Source organism: Callospermophilus lateralis, chromosome 3, assembly GCF_048772815.1.
Source record: "Callospermophilus lateralis isolate mCalLat2 chromosome 3, mCalLat2.hap1, whole genome shotgun sequence".
NCBI classification, from domain to species: domain Eukaryota; kingdom Metazoa; phylum Chordata; class Mammalia; order Rodentia; family Sciuridae; genus Callospermophilus; species Callospermophilus lateralis.
This window is the reverse complement of record NC_135307.1, coordinates 117,914,168-117,934,031: the sequence shown is the minus strand read 5'-3', so window position 1 is coordinate 117,934,031 and position 19,864 is coordinate 117,914,168. Positions and strand designations below refer to the sequence as shown.

Below are 19,864 nucleotides of genomic sequence, written 5' to 3'. Positions count from 1 at the left end.
ATCTCATTAAGTTAGTGCTACCCTGCAGAAACTGCATCCAAGTTGAGGGGGTCTCCTAAATCTCGGCTGCTTGGCCCCACACCTTGCACCAATTCAATCATTCTTTCATGGAGGGTCTATTGAGTCCGTGCCTTGTGCTGGATGCTGACTCCTTAAACAGGAATCAAGCCACGTTACCAAGCCCACAGCCGAGTACGAAGGAGAAATTCCCAAACCCAGCAAACAGGGTTTACTTTCAGGGATATGGGCAGTGATCCAGGCAATTGCTGGTGTTGGGAGGGCGAACGCGGAGGGGACGTTTAATAGTCCAAGACCTGGGATGTCAGACGGGGCCATCCAGACAACGAGCACTGCCCGAGTGAGAGCAATGCACAGAAGAGGCAGCAGGCTGAGCAGACTGAGCAGATCCGGGAAGGCGGCAGGACCCAGGGAGTGGAGGGCGTTGAATGCCCGGCCACGAGGTCGCCGCTCCTCCTATTGGCGAAAGAGGCTGGGAGGAGCTTGTGCCCAGGAGTGGGGTCTTGCCTTTGTCAAGCCATCTTGCTGGGGAGGGCCGGGACGCGCAACGCAAAAACAGGACCCAGCTCTGAGTGACCGGAAAAGCCCGAGACCTTCAGGCGGAAGTAACGGCCCGCAGCGAACCAACTCCCGGCGTGCGCCACGGTGGGAGGAGCCGGAAACTCCAGGCGCAAAGAACGTGGGCCTAGCGGCGCGACGGCAGCCGAAGGGGCGGGCCCGACCCTTTCAGGACTGCTGATTGGCCTGTCCCTGGAGAGGGTGGTGGCAGCGGCGGCGCGTGCAACTGTCGCCTCAGTCCGGTGAGTGCTGAGTTCGAGTTCGTGTCTCGCCGGTTCTCGAGTTGCGCCTTATCATCCGTCTAAGGCTCCTCTGGCCTGTCCCGCTCTCCGGCTCCCTGGACGGCCCTTGGAGGGGCAGAGCCAGGCCGGGGCCTCCCCTTTGGCGCGTTTCCGCAATTATGTACAGGCTATCCGGCCAGAACCCCTGAGGGACATTTTTGTAGGGGAGGGGCGAACCATGCAAGGCCTAGATGACCCCATCGCTAGAGAAGGGCATTGCAGGGCGGTGGCGGGGATTACGGCCGAGTGGAGCAGATAAAATCACTGGGCAGGAGCCCGGCACGTGGGGGTAGGGAGAGACGGAGGACACGTGGAGGCATCAGGGATTAGGAGGGGGACAGGAAGTGGGCCTGGGCCTGGGCCTGGGCGGGTCGGATCTTGGGGAGTTAGGAGTGGAAACTAGTGGAGGATGAGTCCACGTGGGACGCAGTCTGAACACTTGTGGACGGAACCTTCCGTGGAATAGGCTCAAAGAATAAGAGCCAGCAAGGATGCCCTTAACAGGAAGGTGCAGGGATTTTGTGGTTCTTGGCAAAGCGGGAGCTAACATCAAGCATGAAGCCAGGCGCGGTGGCACACGCCTTTAATTCAGCGGAAGTTGAGGCAGGAGGATCTTGAATTAAGAGTCAGCCTCAACAACAGCAAGGCACTAAGCAACTCAGTGAGACCCTGTCCCCCCCCCCCCCCCGCAAAAAAACCAAAATTGGGCTGGAGATGTGGGCAGTGGTCAAGTGCCCCTGAGTTCAATCCCACTACCACCACCACCACTACAAACAACAAAAGAATGAAAAGGCCTATTGAAGATGCTTTGGGGAGCTGGGGCTGTGGCTCAGTGGTGGAGTGCTTGCCTAGCATGTGTGAGGCACTGGGTTCGATTCTCAACACCACATACAAATAATTAAAGGTCCATCAACAACTAAAAAAAAAAATGCTTTGGATTAGGTCTTTCATTAATTTTTTTGCGTGCTACTCCTCAGTAAATTCAGGGCCTGATTCATCCTCAGCAAGCACTACCACTTAGCTACACCCCCCATTTTGAGATAATGTCTTGATAGGCTGACCTCAGACTTGCATCCTTCTGCCTTAGCTTCCTCAGTTGCTGAGATTACAGGAATGTGCCACTGCTTCCAGCTGAATTTGGCCATTACTTTAAGACCCAAAGATAATTTTTAAAGAATTATTATTTTTTTTTCAGTACTGGATATTGAACTCTATAATTTGGTAGATTCATTCCCCCATTACCTACCCTTTTCCTCCTGGTCCCCTTTTATTCTATTGATCTTCCTTTGATTATTTATTTATTTTTTTTTCAAAGTGAAAAAGTAGGGTTTTTTTTCAAAGTAAGAAGAAGAAAACAGCTCTCGCCAGTCATTAGGGAACCTGATAGCAGGTTGACAATTCAAGGTTAATGTAGCAACCAGATAGCCCTTTGATTTACAAGAGCTTCTCCCTACCTTTCCCCCCTTATTTTTAAGTTCTAGCTTCCACACATGAGATAAAACATAACCATGGGGGTTGGGGTTGTGGTTCAGCGGTAGAGCGGTAGAGCGGTAGAGCACTTGATTAGCACGGATGAGGTCCTGGGTTCGATCCTCAGCACCACATAAAAATAATTAAATAGATTAAAGATATTGTATTCAACTACAACTAAAAAAATAAATATTTTTTAAAAATATAACCATCGACTTTCTGAGTTTGGCTTACTTAAATTCTTAAATTCTATCCATTTTCCTGCAAATGACATATTTCATTCTTTTTTTTTTTTTTTTTTTTTTGTACCTGGGATTGAACCCAGCAGCACTTCCTCAGCCCTTTTTAAGAATTTTATTTAGAGACAGGGGTTGCTTAGGTCCTCACTAAATTGCTGAGGCTGACTTTGAACTCAAGCAAACTTCCTGTTTCAGGCTCCCCAGCTGCTGGGATTACAGATGCGCCACCATGCCTGGCTCCCATTTCATTCTTATTTATGGCTGAATAAGAATCCACTGTGTAGCTGGGTGCTATGGCCCATGCCTGTAATCCCTATAATCGCAGCTGCTTAGGAGAATTGTGAGAATCACTGCTGAAACAGGAGAATTGTGAGTTCAAAGCCAGCCTCATCAACTGTGAGGTACTAAGCAACTCAGTATAGATCCTGTCTCTAAATAAAATACAAGAAATAGGGCTGGGGATGTGCCTCAGTAGTTGAATGCCTCTAAGTTTGATCCCCAGTACCCACTCCCCCCAAAAAAATCCACTGTGTATATCTACCACATTTTCTTTGTCCATTCATCTGTTGATGGACACCTAGGGTAGTTATATAATTTGGTGTTGTGGATTGTGCTGCTTAAACATGGATATGTGGGCTGGGGGTATAATTTAATTGGTAGAGTGCTTGCCTCACATGCATAAGGCTCTGGGCTTAATCCCTAGCACCACACACACACACACACACACACGCAAAAACCCAAACAACAACAACAAAACCCATGAATATGCATGCATTGCTATAGTATGTTGACTTTTATTCTTTAGGAAAAATACTGAGGAGTGGTACCACTGAGTCATATGGTGATTCCATTTCTAGTCCTATGAAGAATCTCCGTGCTTATTCCCATAGTCCCGTAAGCACACTGTTTTTTTTTTTTTTTTTTGGGGGGGAGGTACTGGGAATTGAATTGTGGAGCACTTTAGCCACTGAACCACATCCCCAGCCTTTTTCTTTATATTTTTATTTTAAGATAGGATTTCACTAAGTTGCTGAAGCTGGCTTTTAACTCATGATCCTCCTGCTGCAGCTTGCTGAGCTGCTGGGATTACAGGCGCATGCCATTATGCCTATCATTCTCAACCGCAATTTTTAAAAATTTCCTTTAAAAGAAATCAACCAGGCATAGTGGTACATGCCTGTGAGTCCTAGTGACTCTGGAAGTTAAAGAAGGAAGATTGCAAATTCGAGGCCAGCCTCAGCAATTTAGTGAGGCCCAAAGCAGCTTAGTGAGACACTGTCTCAAATATAAAAAGGACTGGGGATGGAGCTTAGTAGTAAAGAGCCCCTGGGTTCAATCCCCAGTACCACCCCACCCCAGTCAAATGCTTCAAATTAAGAAAGATAAAATCTGATATCAAGTGTCCAGTAGAAAGTATCTCATTGGAATCTGATGGGATGACACACTAATCCCAGACACTAGAGAGTCTAAGGCAGGAGTATCTCAAGTTTGAGGCTAGGTTGGGCAGTTTAGCAAGGCACTATCTCAAAAAATGAAGAACTTGGGATGTAGTTCAGTGGTAGTGCTCCACTGGGTTCAATCCCCAGGACAGAGGAAAAAGAAAACAAAAACAATTCAATGGCCAAGTGGAAATGTATGGAGTCTTATTTATTTATTTATATTTATTTTTTGTGGTACTGGGGATTGAACCCAGGGCCTTGTGCATGCTAGGCAAGCACTCTACCAGCTGAGCTATATCCCCAGCCCCTGGAGTTTTATTTTTTACTATGGAACTTCTGGAATGAGCTTGTTCATTTTGGTGCTGAAAGCAGTGGGACCTGGTATGGGTGGTTTAGTATTGGTGGTACTCTCTGATTTGCACCAGAACTGAAGGGTGGGACCAGTTCAGCTGTGTGAATCAGGTTTCTCCCAAATGTTCCTGTTTTCTTATAGTCTGAGGCATGCCTTTAACCTTTGGTGAGCTCCTAGTCCACCCAGTAAGCACTTCATTCATAGGAATTTGAATAAAAAGTGAATTTACTTCTTTTACTTTTCTTTTTTAAAAACATTTTAAAAATTTTTTCATACTAGGTATAGGTACAACTATAATCCCAGGGACGCTTTACCATTGAGCCACATCCCCATCCCTTTTTACTTATTTTGAGACAGCATCTTGCTCAGTTGCTTAGTACCTCACCAAATTGCTAGGCTGGCCTCGAACCTGCAATTCACCTGTTTTAGCCTTCTGAGTATCTGGGATTGCTGGCCTATGTCAGCACGCCCAGCATTTTACCTCTTCTTCTCCACTTCCATCCTGTAGGGCCCATGTGGGTAGTCTTGTCTCCCATGTGACATACACTCCCTCTTTCCCTATTGTACCATGAGTAAATTCTTTGTACTAGAGTAGCTAGTATTCTCTTTTAGGCAACCTTCCACACCCTAACCCTTTTTCAAGTGAGTCTCACATAGGTAACCCTGAAACCTGAAACCATTCAGCCCCTCAAAAACAAAACTATAAAATGACAAAGTAACTGTTAAGTTTGGTTTTTTTTGGCTTCCCCTGTCTTCCTCTAGGGGCGCCAGAACATGTTTCTTCTGGAGCTAAATTTCCTGAAAATGAGTTGGCATTTATTTGGGTTGGAAATGTTCAGTGGTAGAGCATTTGCCTGGCCCAACTGAGGCCCTGGATTTGATCCCCAGAACTGGGGGGAAAAAAAAAAAAAGCAAAACAAAAAGACATTTATTACATAATTAGCCAGTTGCATAAAATTTATATTGACAATGTTATTGAATGATGGCCATTTAGAACTACTCAGGAAAAAATTAGAAGCTTGGTCACATAACTAGATGTCCAGTGGTAAAGAATGAACAACAAGTTGAGTGTGGTGGTGCACAACTATAATCCCAGAGACTTGGGAAGCTGAGGCAGAAGAATTGCAAATTTGAGGCCATCCTCAGCAACTTAGGCCCTAGGCAGTTTAGTGAGACCCTATCTCAAAATACAACTGGGGATGTAACTCAGTTGTAGAGTGCCCTTGAGTTTGGTTCTCAATTAAAAAAAAAAAAATGAATGACAGTTCATGGTTATGAGAAACAAAGGGATGATTTGATGATGGAATAAATTTTTTTAAATTTATTTTTTAGATGTAGTTGGACATAATACCTTTATTTATTCATTTTTTGTGGTGCCTCACACACACTAGGTGAGCGCTCTACCACTGAGCCACAATCCCAGCCCCATGATGGAATAAGTTTGCTTAGTGATTTATATTAGGTTTATGCATTCAGAGCTATCATGATCATTATCAAAATATCATTAGAAAATAACATTGTTAATGCTGATGTGTAACTCATTTACCTTTTAACTTCCTTTTTTTCACTATGGAAAAAATTGTGATTTTAGATGAAGTGGTGTATTTTGGGAAGGTAGCCATCATATTACATCACAACTGCCTGTATACCCAGGATGATATGAATGAATGAACCATTTTCTTTTTCTTTTTTTTTTTTTTTAATAGAGAAGATGGAAGAGCTGAGTCAAGCCCTGGCTAGTAGCTTTTCTGTGTCTCAAGATCTGAACAGCACAGCTGCCCCTCACCCCCGCCTATCCCAATACAAGTCCAAATACAGTTCCTTGGAGCAAAGTGAGCGGCGCCGCCGGTTACTGGAACTGCAGAAATTGTAAGGATGCTTTAACTCCTTGGCTTCTTTCTTCATTCTGGGAGCTGAGAATGATTCAGGGGTGTCTAGGCTTGTCTCTACAGAACCCTTTCAAAAATAGACTATTTGTAGATTGATCTTTCTGCCAACAGATTTGGGAGGGTAAATCCAGGCAGAGTTAGGTATCCTTAATGTTCAGATTTTAGGAAAAAAAGAGGAAGTAGGAAGAGACTAAAACTTGAAAGAAAAGCTCAATTATTTGGTTAAATTTTGCTGTTTTTCCTGGCAACAGTATGGAGCTTTGCAATTTAGGGACTTATGAAAGCCACACCTAGACTTCCACTCCCCACATTCTCGGGGCTGCTTATGTGTGGCTTCTCCTACGCTCTGAATTCTGGTATTGGTGTGGTCTTCCTGTCTGCATTTACCCCAAATGTTCTGTGGAGCCCTTGGGAGTTCAAGACAAACAATTCCTTAGGGAATCTGAGGAAATGTCTTCCATACTCTTAATTGTAAGTGCCAAAATGAACAAACAGGGGAAGAGAGCAGAATAGAAGTGTTCGAGGTTGGGCTGTTCTGAAGATAGGACCTGTATTTTATTCTCAGTGTGGTGTGTGCCTCTTCTGGATCATAAATTAAGCAATTAGGGACTGGGAGAAACTATTAACTACTGCAGTTTCCATAGAGTCTGTATTTTGTCCAGTGCTGCATCCCTGGATGTGTTTGACAGAGATGGTTCCCTATGTCTCCTCAGTTGCTTGCAGATTACATTCCGAGATCACACCTATTTTCCTCTCCTCTTTTCTTCCTTCCTCCCTGTCTGTCTCTGTTTCTCTCTTTCTTGGGTTCCATCCCATATCTCATTATCTATGTACAAATATTCCAAAATCTGAAACATTTCTGGTCCCAAGCATTTCAGTAAGGGATACTCACCTGGATTTGTTTATTGTTCCTCCTCAATTAAAATACAAGCATGGAAGTATAGGCAGGGCTCTGTCCTCATCTGTTCCTGGAAATGCAAGAAATGGAAATGTACCCTCCCAGCTGATGAAGTCCAGGTAGAGGGGGAGGAGAGCGGGGCTAGAATATAAGAGTAAGAACCAGCAACTGGCTGGCTGTGAGAACTGGGTGGGGAAGCCCAGCCTCACTTCACTCTAGACCATTTGCTTTCTTCCTCTGTGGGTCCACCTAGCACCAATGTCAGCCTGAGTCTGAGTTTCCCTTTTGGTGGGCAGCACAGAAGGAAGCCCCTGACTGAAGAACAGAGTCAAAAATTAGAGGAGACAGCTGAAGATTTGAAGGATCATCCAGAGAACAAGGCACAGAAGTATGGGGACTAACATGGCAGGCCTGGAGCCCAGAACTAGTTTCATGTCCCTCTTTGTGGCCCACTCTAGCACACCAGGAAGAAATAATCCTCCCCTTTTTGAATTTTACTTTATTATTTTAGAGTAGGAAATATATTCATTCATGTAGTTCAAAGTTTGTAGAAAAATACATGTTGAAAAACCTCCCTCCCTATTTTGTCCCCTAGTTGCCCAGTTTCTTTTCTGAACTATTAGTTTTCTTTCCAAAGATATTCTGTGTAGATATGAGCAAGTGTGTTTGATTGTATGTATAAATATTTTTTTTAATTTTAATTTTTTACAATGCTGGAGATTGAACTTCATGCATGCTAGGCAGGTACTCTACCACTGAGCTATACCCACTATTATTATCAATATTACTTATTATTATTTTTGGTACCAGGGATTGACTTAGGGACACTTAATCACCGAGTCACATCCCCAGCCCTTTTTCATATTTTATTAGAGACAGAGTCTTGCTGAGTTGCTTAGGGCCTCACTGAGTTGGTGGACTGTCTTTGAGCTAGAGGTCCTCCTGCCTTAGACTCCCGAGTCACTGGGATTACAGGCAGGCAGCACTGTGCCTGGCTTATTATTATTTTATATTATATATGTGTGTGTGTGGGGGGGTGGGTGTTGTAGAGGGACACAATACCTTTATTTTATTTATTTTTATTTTTATGTGGTGCTGAGGATTGAACCCAGTGCCTCACACATACAAGGCAGACGCTCCACCACTTAGCTACATCCCCAGCCCCACCCCTATTATTTTTAAAATACAAGTAGTAGTGTACTCTACACTATTGTATATTTATTTAATAATTTTTTTTGAGAACTTCTATATCAGTTCATAAAATGCCATATCATCCCCTTTTATGGTGCCAGGTATTCCATTGGTTGTTGGTTTACATGTAACCTAGTCACTTCCCTACTGATGGGCATCTGGGTAGTTTCCTTCTTTTGTGATTATAAACAATGCCTAGGAAATAACCACAGATATACATCCTTTCACACATGTAGGAATATATCTGCTGTCTTTTGTTCTTGAAATAAAAGACCATTGTGCTTTCATATGTTCTCTCAGGTATGCAAATTCGAATGAATGGGCATGAACATGTGAATTTAAGAAGAAACCATCTGGGTGCTATTGTGCATGTATGTAATTCCAGGGACTCAGCAGGCTGAGGCAGGAGGATTGCAAGGCCAGCCTGGGCAGTTTAGTGACACCCTGTCTCAAAATTTAAAAAGACCAGGAAAAAAAAAAAAGAGAGAGAGGAGTAAGAAGAAACCAGGTAACCAGTTGGGTGCTATTGTGGTTGCACATTGCAAGTTCAAAGCCAGCCTCAGCAACTTAGTGAGACCCTGTCTCAAAAATAAAAAATAGGTTGGCTGCAGTGGCTTACACCTGTAATCCCAGTGGCTGAGGCAGGAGGATTGTGAGTTCAAATCCACCTTCAGCAAAAACAAGGCTCTAAGCAACTCAGTGAGACCCTGTTCCTAAATAAAATACAAAATAGGGCTGCGGGTGTGGCTCAGTGGTTGAGTACCTCTGAGTTTAATTCCCAGTATCAAAATAATAAATAAATACTAGAAATGAGGCTTAAGGCTCAATGGTAAAGTGCTTGTGTGGGGCTGGGTTGAATTCCCAGTACTGTTTAAAAAAAGAAAAATAGGAAAAGAAGAAAACAGTTATGCTGGTTCACTGCTTCAGTGGTTTAATTCTTACATTGCTATGAGGAAATCAAGTTTAGGAGGTACATTTCCAAATCAATTTAAAACACTTAGGTTCCAGAAATTGCTTTTTCTAGCCTCATAATTTCCCAACCTTTCTAGAACATATAGTTAAAATAATAATAATAATAATAATAATAAAGTAAAGTAAAAGATAAAATTGTAAACTAAGTGGCTCTTCTTTTTTTTCCCCCAAATATTTACTTTTTAATTGTAGTTGGACACAATACCTTTACTTTATTTATTTACATGTGATGCTGATGATTGAACCCAGGGCCTCACATGTACTAGGTGAGCGCTTTGTTGCTGAGCCACAACCCCAGCACTTAAGCGGCTCTTTTTGAAAGTTGGAAACTGAAGAGAGGCCTGGCTTCTCCTCTGAAAGCTGTGTAAAGTGGAAATCCCCAGAAGCTGTCCTGTTTTAGATTTCTCACTGCATCTCATTGTTTCCTCTCTCTCATCCTAGGGCCTTTGGAAACAGTGTCTGCCAGGCAGGAAATGTCAGTTCTCACCTGGGGTGGGTGGTGTGAGGGTGGGCTCAGCCTATACAATTAGTGAACGTTGCAAATTTCTTTAAATATCTTACTTTTTCCATTCTTCGGAAACTCAGAGGAAGGCTGTGTCTGTTCAGAGGGGTTCCCTATTTAGGATCTATGAGGAGGCAGCCATTAGTTTGGCTTTGCAAAGGAAATTCCATATTTTTTACTCCCACCAAAATCCCCAAGTTGCTCCCAAATCTGGAGCCTTTGAATTAAATGAAATCTTTTTCATTATAGGATGTTTCTGTCTAAAATGTAACAGCTTATTTATTTATTTATTTTGGTGGACACAATATCTTTATTTTATTTTTATGTGGTGCTGAGAATCGAAGCCAGTGCCTCACGCGTGCTAGGCGAGCACGCTACCACTTGAGCCACATCCCTAGCTCCTCCTTTTTATTTTTGATTAACACATATTAATTATACATTCTACTGGCATTCAGTGTGATATTTTCACACATGTGTGTAGCATGCACTGATCACGCCCAACCTCTTTTTTTTTATTTGTTCATTTTAGTTATATACGACAGTAGAATGTATTTTGATGTATCATACATATGTGGAGTATAACTTCCCATTTTTGTGGTTGTACATGGTACACTGGTCATGTATTCATATATGAACATAGGAAAGTTACGTCCGATTTTATTCTACTGTCTTTCCCATTTCTATCCCCCCTCCTTTTCCCCCACTCTCCTGTCCAATCCCATGAATCTCCACTCCTCCGTCCTCCTTTGTGAGTTAGCATCCACATAACATGGATTGGTTTATTTCACTTAGCATGATATTCTCTGGTTCCATCCATTTATCAGCAAATGCTATGATTTCATTCTTCTTTATGGCTGAATAATATTCCGTTGTGTAAATATACCACATTTTTTTTTTTCTTTAATATTTATTTTTTTTAGTTGTATTTGGACACAATATCCTTATTTATTTATTTTTATGTGGTGCCGAGGATCAAACCCAGGGTCTCACACGTGCTAGGGGAGCGCTCTACCACGCACTTATCACAATTCCAGCCCCCCACATTTTCTTTTTCCATTAATCTATTGAAGGGCACCTAGGGTGGTTCCATAGCTATTGTGAATTGAGCTGCTGTGAACATTGATGTGGCTGTGTCATTACAGTATGCTGATTTTAAATCCTTTGAGCCTATGCCTTTTTTTCATTCCAGGAAGCGGCTGGATTATGTGAACCATGTCAGGAGACTGGCTGAAGATGATTGGACAGGGGTGGAGAGTGAGGAAGAAGACAAGAAAGATGATGAAGAAATGGACATTGACACTGGCAAGAAGTTACCAAAACGTTATGCGAATCAAGTGCGTGGTCCAGAGATGATTAGACCCACCTTGTCCCACTTCCTGTACAATGCAGTCAAAGCCCACTGAAATAAATGCTACCATAAAGAGAGGGGAGTGAGCCCAGCTTGGTAGTGCATGCCTGTGATACCAGCAACTTGGGAGGCTGAGGCAGGAGGATTACAAATTTTGAGGCCAGCCTGGCAACTTAAAAGACCCTGTCTCAAAAAATAAAAAGAGGTAGGAATATAACTCATGGTATAGTGCCCCTGGCTTGAGTCCCCAGGACCAAAACATAATAGTAATACACAAATAAATAAATAAGATAAAATCAAGTACCTTATTCATCCCTGAGGTGTAGCCTCTGGATCATAATAGTTATGAAACTGGAAGGAGATGGGTAAAGTAAGGAAAGGAAGAGGGCCCTACCACCTTGGTCCAGGAAATGAGATAGTAAGCCCTGCACTGATGTAGGTGATAGCACTGAGGAGAGAAGCTGAGTCCCAAGTAAGTGGCTTCCATCCAGTCAGTTGTGCAGGAGACTGGCTCAATTACTGTGAGCACCCGGGTAGAAGTCCCCTCTGCTGGCTTTTCTGTTATTTTACTTGTATATGTATTGTGCATGTAGGACATGAACGCTTTGTCCTCGTAACATTTGAGCAGCAACCCCTGCTTATAATGGCATTTTTTGTGTTCCCAGTTGATGCTCTCTGAGTGGTTAATTGATGTCCCTTCAGATTTGGGACAAGAATGGATTGTGGTGGTGTGCCCTGTTGGAAAAAGAGCCCTTATTGTGGCCTCCAGGGTGAGTAGCTGCCTCCTACTCTCTGTTAGCCGGCCTGGTGTATGGTGGGAGGGATTTTTTGTGCTTCATTTTTCTCATCTGCTCTGGCAGTTGTGCCTGGAATGGGGCTTGAAATGCTTTCCTGCCGGAAGGATATGTTGAGAGCCATCTTGGACCAATTACACCCCTGCACAATGAGGAAGCAAGAGGGTAAGGAGACCTGGATGCCTGACAAGAATGGTTGCTTTCTCCCCACAGGGTTCTACCAGTGCCTATACCAAGAGTGGCTACTGTGTCAACAGGTTTTCTTCCCTTCTGCCAGGAGGCAACAGGAGAAACTCAACAAATGCAAAAGGTACCTACATAAGATGCCTGCTTACTAAGTAATTTTTTTTTTTTGAACCCAGGATTGAACTCAGGGGCACTTAAACATAGAGCCACATCCCAGTCCTATTTTGTATTTTATTTAGAGACAGGGTCTCACTGAGTTGCTTAGTGCCTCACTTTTGCAGAGGCTGACTCTGACTTGTAATTCTCTTGTCTCAGCCTCCTAAGCCACCAGGATTACAGGCATGTGCCATTTTGCTCAGCTTGTTTACTAAGTTTTATATTCAATTCAAGACAGTGTCTGTTGCTTGGCTAGTTGTTAAGGACTCACTTTGAAAGCATACTTAAAACTACACATAGACACTGTACTGATCCCTGAACTCAGGCTCTCCCATTCAAAGTCATTCCTCCTCAGTTGTAGAAGAGATACAGCCCTGAGTCCTACTGGGCAGTAAATCTCTGAGTTAAGGTCAGCATGCCTTTGGATTTCCATTAAAAGATGACAGATGCAGATTTTGGGGTAAAGATCCTGAGAGAATGTCATGTATCATGGTACAATCACTGCTGGGCTTCTCTTCTGAATTCCCTTTCTCCTTTATCATTGACCCAACCTTATCTTCTCCTGCCTGGCCTAGCTGACCAGGCTAAGATAAAGGTAAATAACTTGTCCATGGCTATAGTTTAGCCCTTGACTTCCCTCTGTGACCATCTTATCTCCTTAATTGGATTATAAATTCCTTAAAGGGGAGACTATTTATAGTTAAATTATGACAAAGCATCAGAAACTTAAAAAAGTTATTGTAAGCTGGCTCAGTGGCACACACCTGTAATCCCATCTTCTTTCTAAGGCAGGTTTGAGGCCAATTTGGGCAACTTAGTGAGACCCTGTCTCAAAATCAAATGAAAAAATAAAAAATAAAAGAGTTAGAGACATAGCAAACTAATACTGCAAGGCCTTGGGCTCAGTCCCCAGTAATGGAAAACAAACAAACAAACAAAACAAGTAGTTGTAAACCAGGTATGTATTACCATTTACTAATATATCTACTTGGGAGTCTGAGGCAGGAAGATAACTTGAGCTCAGGAGTTTGAAACCAACCTGACAACATAGTGAGACCCCTCTCAAAAAAAAAAAAAAAAAAAAAAGTATAAATTAAACTAAAATGGAAGATAAATTTGAGGCCAGCCTCAGAGATTCACCAAGACCCAGTTTCAAAATAAAAATAAAAAGGGTTAGGAATGTAGCTCAGTGGTAAATTTTCCCTGGGTTCAGTCTCTAGTACCAAATAATTAAAAGTTGAGAATTCCCACTTGAGTGAAGCATTGTCTTGATTCCTTTTGACCTATGTATCCATGTCACCCTTAACCCATTAAGATCCTAAGTTTTCAATTCTATATAGGATGATGAACTTAATGGGTTAAGGTGTACCAGGTAGCCAGAAGGGGCCGTGAAGAATGCTTTCCCTAACGAATTGTTAGTTCTAGTGCTGACTTGTTGCAAGCACTGAGTATTTATTTAGAATGGGGTTCCCTAGATTGTGGTGGAGTGGAACCCTGACTTTCTGCCTTTTGTCTCCAGAGTATACCATTTTGGATTGCATTTACAGTGAGGTGAATCAGACCTACTATGTTCTAGATGTGATGTGCTGGCGAGGACACCCTTTTTATGACTGCCAGGTAAGGATTGATACTCCCCTCATGTTTTTTTCTGTCTTTTCCTCTCCAGGAAAGTGGCTCAGCGTGTGGCTTTGATACGTGACCAACTTCTTGGTGTGTACAGGATGTGGTATATCAAGAACATTATCTAATGCTCCCTGCATTTCTTAGTGTTTAAATTAGCTTAGTTTTGAAAAAGAAATAGGAGGAACTAAGGGAAGGATAGCAGTTCTTGCAAGGAGGAAAAACAACAGAAGTGTAGGCTGGGCCTGTAGCTGCTGAGGCCACCCCCTCACCTCTCTCCAGAGAATAGGAGGGTGACTGTAGGGAAGACTGTGGAGCAAGGAAGATGCCACCTTGTGGAGATGGGACCAGGAAGAGAGGGTGGAATGCAAGTCACCATCAAATAGACCCCTGCAAACTCCACTCCTTCACCAACCATATCCTGACCCTGAAGATGCCAGGGTCTCCGTGATATAGAAAGCCTCAAATCTCAAAGGCTCTAGCTCTACAAGGACAGCTTTCCAAGTGAGAAGAGGCTCACTACTCCCCCTCTAGTTTCACCTTCCCCAACATTTTCTCACTTTGGTGCTTCTTGTGGTGACTGCTGCAGTGATCAGAGTGAGGCTGGATGTGCACTAAGCCTCATGGCTGTTAACATCACGCTCTGTGTTGTCTCTGTTGTATAGTAGTACTCTTTTGCTCCTTGTTAATTAGTTTTTCATATTAGTACTCAATATGTGGACTTTAGACCAGGCATATCAGAAAGTTGTTAGAAATGCACATTCTCAAACCTACAGAACCATCAGGTGGGAGTGGGCCTGTAAGTTTTAACCAGCCTCCAGGTGATCTTCATGAAGGCTCAAGTGTGAGAATCACATTGTTACCATAGGCTGTTTCTTTCCATAGGCATTATCTCACAGTAGGTTTCCAAATCTTGCCAGGTGGTGCCAGAATTCTCAAATGATCCTTAAACATTTGCAGTTAGGATTTGTTGTTTTGTTTTGTTTTTGTGGTGTTGGGATTACAACCCAGGTCCTTGTGTATGCAAGGCAAGCACTCTACCAACTGAGCTATATCCCAGCCCCTAGCAATTAGGATATATATTGCTAAACACTTTGTGGCATTAATGCATTAAATCCCTTGCAGTAATCTGTAAGGCAAGTACTACTATTATCCTTGTGTAGATATGAAAAACTGAGATCCTCAGGTGTTAGGTACCTTGCCCAAATACAGAGGCAAGATTACACCTATGAATGTAAATTCGGTCCAGCACATGTCTTCCTTTAATTCTGTTGGAGGATGTTTCATCACAGCCTACAAATTTGGTAACTAAAACCACCTGTATTTTTATAATATAAAGAAAAAATGCCTAGTGTAGTTCACTTGTGGAGTGCCTCTGGGTTTAGTCCCCAGTTCCACCAGGGAAAAAAAATGGCTGTATGTGTATTTTCTCTGTGTATCTGGGCAAGTGACTTAACTTCTCTTATCCTCAAGAGTCCTCACCTATAAAATGGAGATAATGTGATACAACTCCCAGAGGGTGATTGAAGATTAATTATATTATGTGTATAGAGCCCTTTGCATGAAGCCTGACAGAAAGTAGGCCTTCAGTGATAAATGTTGGCTTTGTTGCTATTAATAGTCCTGTTGAGTTTTAAGGAAGAAAATATTGAAAGATTTGATAATCTTCTTACTGACCTTATGGTTTTAAATGAAAGGGGGATAATGACAGAAGGGAATAGGTCTTTGTAAGTCAAGTGGCTATTTAGATTTGGGTGCCCCCCCCACACACACTTAAAGAGTTTGAAATGATGGGCTGGGGTTGTGGCTCAGTGGTGGAATGCTTGCCTGGCATGTGTGAGGCACTGGGTTCGATCCTCAGCACCACATTAAAATAAAGATATTGTGTCCACCTAAAAACTAAAAAATAAGAATTAAAAAAAAAAAAAGTTTGAGATGACCAGTATTTCGTCTTTCTATGTCCCTTTTCTGTGCAGACTGATTTCCGATTCTACTGGATGCATTCAAAATTGCCAGAAGAAGAAGGACTGGGCGAGAAAACCACACTCAATCCTGTAAGACTTAGTGTTAGGATCAGAGGGTTCTTTATAGGGATAAGGATTGATCTGTTATCTAAATATAATCATTCTAAATGAAATGATCTTTTTTCCTACTTTTTTTTTTTCCTTTTGATTCCAGGGATTGAACCCAGGGTGCTTAATCACTGAGCCATATCTCCAAATCTTTTTTCCTTTTTTTTTTTGAGATAGGGTCTCACTAAGTTGCTGAGACTGGCTTTGAACTTGGGATCCTCCAGCCTCAATCTCCCAAACCATTGGGATTACAAGCATGTGCTACCATACCCATCTTTTCCACATTTTTTTTTTTTTAAATAAGAGGCTCTGAACTCTTTTTTAAAAATATCTTTATTTTATTTATTTATTATTATGTGGTGCTGAGGATCGAATCCATTGCCTCACATATCTGAGGCAAGTGCTCAACCACCGAGCCACAACCCCAGCCTCCCCGGCTCCAGTCTGTGTAGTTTTGATTTGCATTTCCCTAATTGCTATTGATGTTGAATATCATATATTTGTTTGCCATTTGTATTTCTTCTTCTGAGAAGTGTCTGTTTAATTCATTTGGCCTTTTATTAATTGGGTTATTTTTTGGTGTAAAATGTTTTGAGTTCTTTATATATTCTAGATATTAATTCTCCGTTAGAAGTCTAGGGAGCATAAGCTGGGTTGTAGCTCAGAGTAGAGTGCTTGCCTTGAATGTGGAAGGCCCTGGGTTTAATCCTCAGCACCACATAAAAAGTAAAAATAAAAAAAATAAAGGTATTGTGTCCATCTACAACTAAAAAGTATTTTTTAAAAAAAGTGTAGGGAGCAAAGATTTCTCTTCACATTCCTAATTCTCTCTCCACATTGAAATGATCTTTTTTGAGTCAGCATGGTACAATGAGAAGAGTATGGACTTAACAGTCATCCAGATTTGAATTCCATTTGTGTTTTTAATAATTACTAGGGTAAGAGCCGAGGTGTAGCTTAGTTTTAGAGCATTTACCTAGCATGCACATGTCCCTGGGTTGGATCCCCAGCACTACAAAAACAAAACAAATCAACCCAGACCTTATCATAGACCAGTTCAGTAAGAATTTCAGGGTATGACTTACCTGAGATATATATATGTATTTTTTTTTTGGCCAGTAATGGGCATTGAATCCAGGGGAGCTCTCCTAGACCTTTTTATTTTGAAATGGTTTCTCTAAGTTGCCCAGACTGTTTTCAAATAGGCGATCCTCCTAGTCAGCCTCTGGAGTTGCTGAGATTACAGGTATGTACCACCATTGCCTGGCTTGCATTAATAATTTTTAAAAGCTCCCTTGATTCTCCACCTCCTTCCTCCCTCCCAGATGATTGTTGTGTATAATGGAAGGTTGGGAACCTTTGAGGGAAGGTGGTTGGGAGCAGATAGGGAAAGATGAGACTGAAACTTCTTTTTTTGTGTATTGCTGAGGATTGAACTCAGGGCCTTGTGCATGTGAGGCAAGCACTCTACCTACTGAGATATGCCCCCAGCCCCTGAAAACTTTTTTGATAGAGTTTTTCTATTACTATAACCAATCGCATTTGTAACTTATACTATTTGTTTTAATTTATATTTCAGTTTAAATTTGTGGGACTGAAGAATTTTCCTTGTACCCCTGAGAGTCTGTGTAAGGTGCTATCTATGGATTTCCCCTTTGAGGTAATGAGACCATTGTCATTATTGCTTTCATGATTGTAGGGTACAGAGAGACTTAGTTACATGAGATCTTAAGATATCTTTTGCTGTGTCAGAGCATTAGAACAGTGCTGAAAATGGATTCCTGGGAAAGGATGTTCTTGCTGCCCTTTAGAGCTTGAGTTCCACCCCTGCTAGATAATCTGAATGCCAGAGCCAGAGCTGCATTAAAGGACAGATCATCCAACTCCCTCTGAGAAATTGAGGTCCGTAGAGTAGCAAAGTTTTCCATTCCTAGGTCCTTCTATGTGCCTCTTCCTGCTACAAGCATAAGAAATAGGCCTCTTGTTTGACTGCCATAGTAGTCATAAAGTAAAAGGTCATCTGTGACTGACCCAAACAAATGTTTGAATCTCTAATCCTCTTTTGGCCAAAGTATAAATGGCACTACTTTCTGAGCAGTGGTGTGAGAGCAGGGTGACCAAATCATCCAATTTTAACAGCACTCACCCTGTTACATCTCTGAATATTTCCTGACCCCAGAAGCTCCTTGGTCCTGGGCAGTCTTTTTTCATCTTTAGAAACTATAGTTACCCACTCCAGGCTCAAGCAAAATTTCCTTTTCCCATCACACCATTTAAAATTCTGCCTACTCACCCCAAGTATTTGCTTGAACTGTCTATAATTTTACAAAAGGATCACAGCTTCCTGAACGAGGAAATGGCACAGGCTGAGTTGCCTTCATTTCTGGAAGTCAATTAAGAAGGTGATAGGAACACTATCTTTATTTATATCCCTTATACCCTAGTGACAATAAATGCTTTTTAGAGATGAGTCACTGAATCATGGAAAAGAAAATATGGGTCTGTAGGAGGTCTTCCCGTTGAGAAAACTGAGTTTCCCAGAATATGGCTTGCAAACATTTTAGGGGGAGGTTTAGGCAGCTGACAGTATCTGGGGAAGCAGGGCTTCTACATAGCCTAGTCCCTGTGCTCAGCAGTTCTGCACTTCAGAGGACATATCTAGTTTCCCTTACTTTGTTCATGGGGGCCTCAGCCTGAACACAGAGACTGTGGAGTAGTGCAAAGTATCTGGAATTTGGATACAGAGGACCTGGGCTCAAGTTGAATTTCTGCTTTATACTCACCGTGTGTTTCAGGGAGACCCTCAGAACTCCCCAAGCCCTAGTAGCTTTCTCTCAAATACTCTTGGTGGGTAAGAGGGTGAAATAGTGGATAGGAAATCATTCTGTAAATAGGAAAAATGCTGTTTTATGTTTTGCTTTTCTAAATTTTAGCTTTTAGACCATTTCTTTATTCAGAGAAACTGCACATGTTAGAAGCAAGAACTCTTTTCCTCTGAATGCAGTAAATGTACACAAGAGCTGCCTCTGTGTGTCTAGGCTCTCTTGGAAGAGAGGTGTGGCCCCAGATGTCATTGTGATCCCCAATTTCCCCTCTTTTAGGTAGATGGACTTCTCTTCTACCACAAGCAGACCCACTATAGCCCTGGAAGCACTCCCTTGGTGGGCTGGCTGCGCCCATACATGGTGTCAGATGTTCTTGGTGTGGCTGTGCCGGCTGGACCACTAACCACCAAGCCAGAATATGCTGGGCACCAGCTCCAGCAAATTATTGAGCACAAGAGGAGCCAGAAGGAGGGCATGAAGGAACTTCCACACAAGACCTCTGAGAATGGGCACTATGAGCTTGAACACCTGTCCACTCCCAAGCTGAAGGGTCCTTCCCATAGCCCAGACCACCCTGGAAGTCTCATGGAAAACTAAAGAAGGCAGCTTCCTTTAGGTCACAAGATGGGTCTTAGCCCCAGAAGGAAGACTGGAGAAGAAGACAGTGACAATAACTGGTGATTTCTTTTTAGAATGGAATTTCCAAAGGTCAGTCCATCTGGAAGCAGCTTATCTCCTATCTGAAATGCAGGCTCAAACAGCAGAGGAGGGCCCAGGTTGGGTGGATTTAGATTGGTTTGAACAGCTTCTACTGTGATTAAACATATCTCAGATCCACAGTGTAAATATATATAATTCTTCTTTTTTTTTTAATATTTATTTTATTTTAGTTATCGGCGGATACAACATCTTTGTTTGTATGTGGTGCTGAGGATCGAACCCGGGCCACACGCATGCCAGGCGAGCGCGCTACCACTTGAGCCACATCCCCAGCCCCAGTATATATATAATTCTTAAGAAAGAACTTGTTTGTGATTCTTAAATTTTAGACAGC

General features: G+C 42.4%; 1 protein-coding gene and 1 non-coding gene across 4 annotated transcripts; one reads left to right on the top strand and one right to left on the bottom strand.

Moving 5' to 3' along the window:
• Positions 1-563: 563 nt before the first annotated feature.
• Snupn (snurportin 1) lies at positions 564-19,622 on the top strand. 3 transcript variants are annotated; one of them, XM_076848701.2, is made up of 10 exons: positions 568-818; positions 3,372-3,460; positions 6,064-6,226; positions 10,999-11,143; positions 11,823-11,927; positions 12,165-12,261; positions 13,813-13,910; positions 15,890-15,967; positions 17,565-17,645; positions 19,087-19,622. In XM_076848701.2, exons 3-10 carry the CDS (start codon positions 6,069-6,071, stop codon positions 19,405-19,407), a joined length of 1,083 nt encoding a protein of 360 aa, XP_076704816.1. In that variant the 5' UTR covers positions 568-818; positions 3,372-3,460; positions 6,064-6,068; the 3' UTR covers positions 19,408-19,622. The 3 variants fall into 3 exon arrangements, with proteins under 3 accessions (XP_076704817.1, XP_076704816.1, XP_076704815.1); XM_076848700.2 differs by lacking the exon at positions 3,372-3,460 and having other exon boundaries at positions 571-818; XM_076848702.2 differs by lacking the exons at positions 3,372-3,460; positions 11,823-11,927 and having other exon boundaries at positions 564-818.
• Trnaa-agc (transfer RNA alanine (anticodon AGC)) lies at positions 4,235-4,308 on the bottom strand. Its single transcript has one exon. It is a non-coding gene; the product is annotated as a tRNA-Ala (tRNA).
• Positions 19,623-19,864: the final 242 nt, after the last annotated feature.

What these genes read in the sequence shown, in the direction of transcription:
- Snupn (XM_076848701.2), top strand. Translation starts at nt 6,069, where the DNA reads ATGGAAGAGCTGAGTCAAGCCCTGGCTAGTAGCTTTTCTGTGTCTCAA. An exon ending in CAAAACGTTATGCGAATCAA is followed by an intron (nt 11,144 to 11,822) that starts GTGCGTGGTCCA and finishes TTGTGTTCCCAG; the next exon opens with TTGATGCTCTCTGAGTGGTT. An exon ending in ACCCTTTTTATGACTGCCAG is followed by an intron (nt 13,911 to 15,889) that starts GTAAGGATTGAT and finishes TTTTCTGTGCAG; the next exon opens with ACTGATTTCCGATTCTACTG.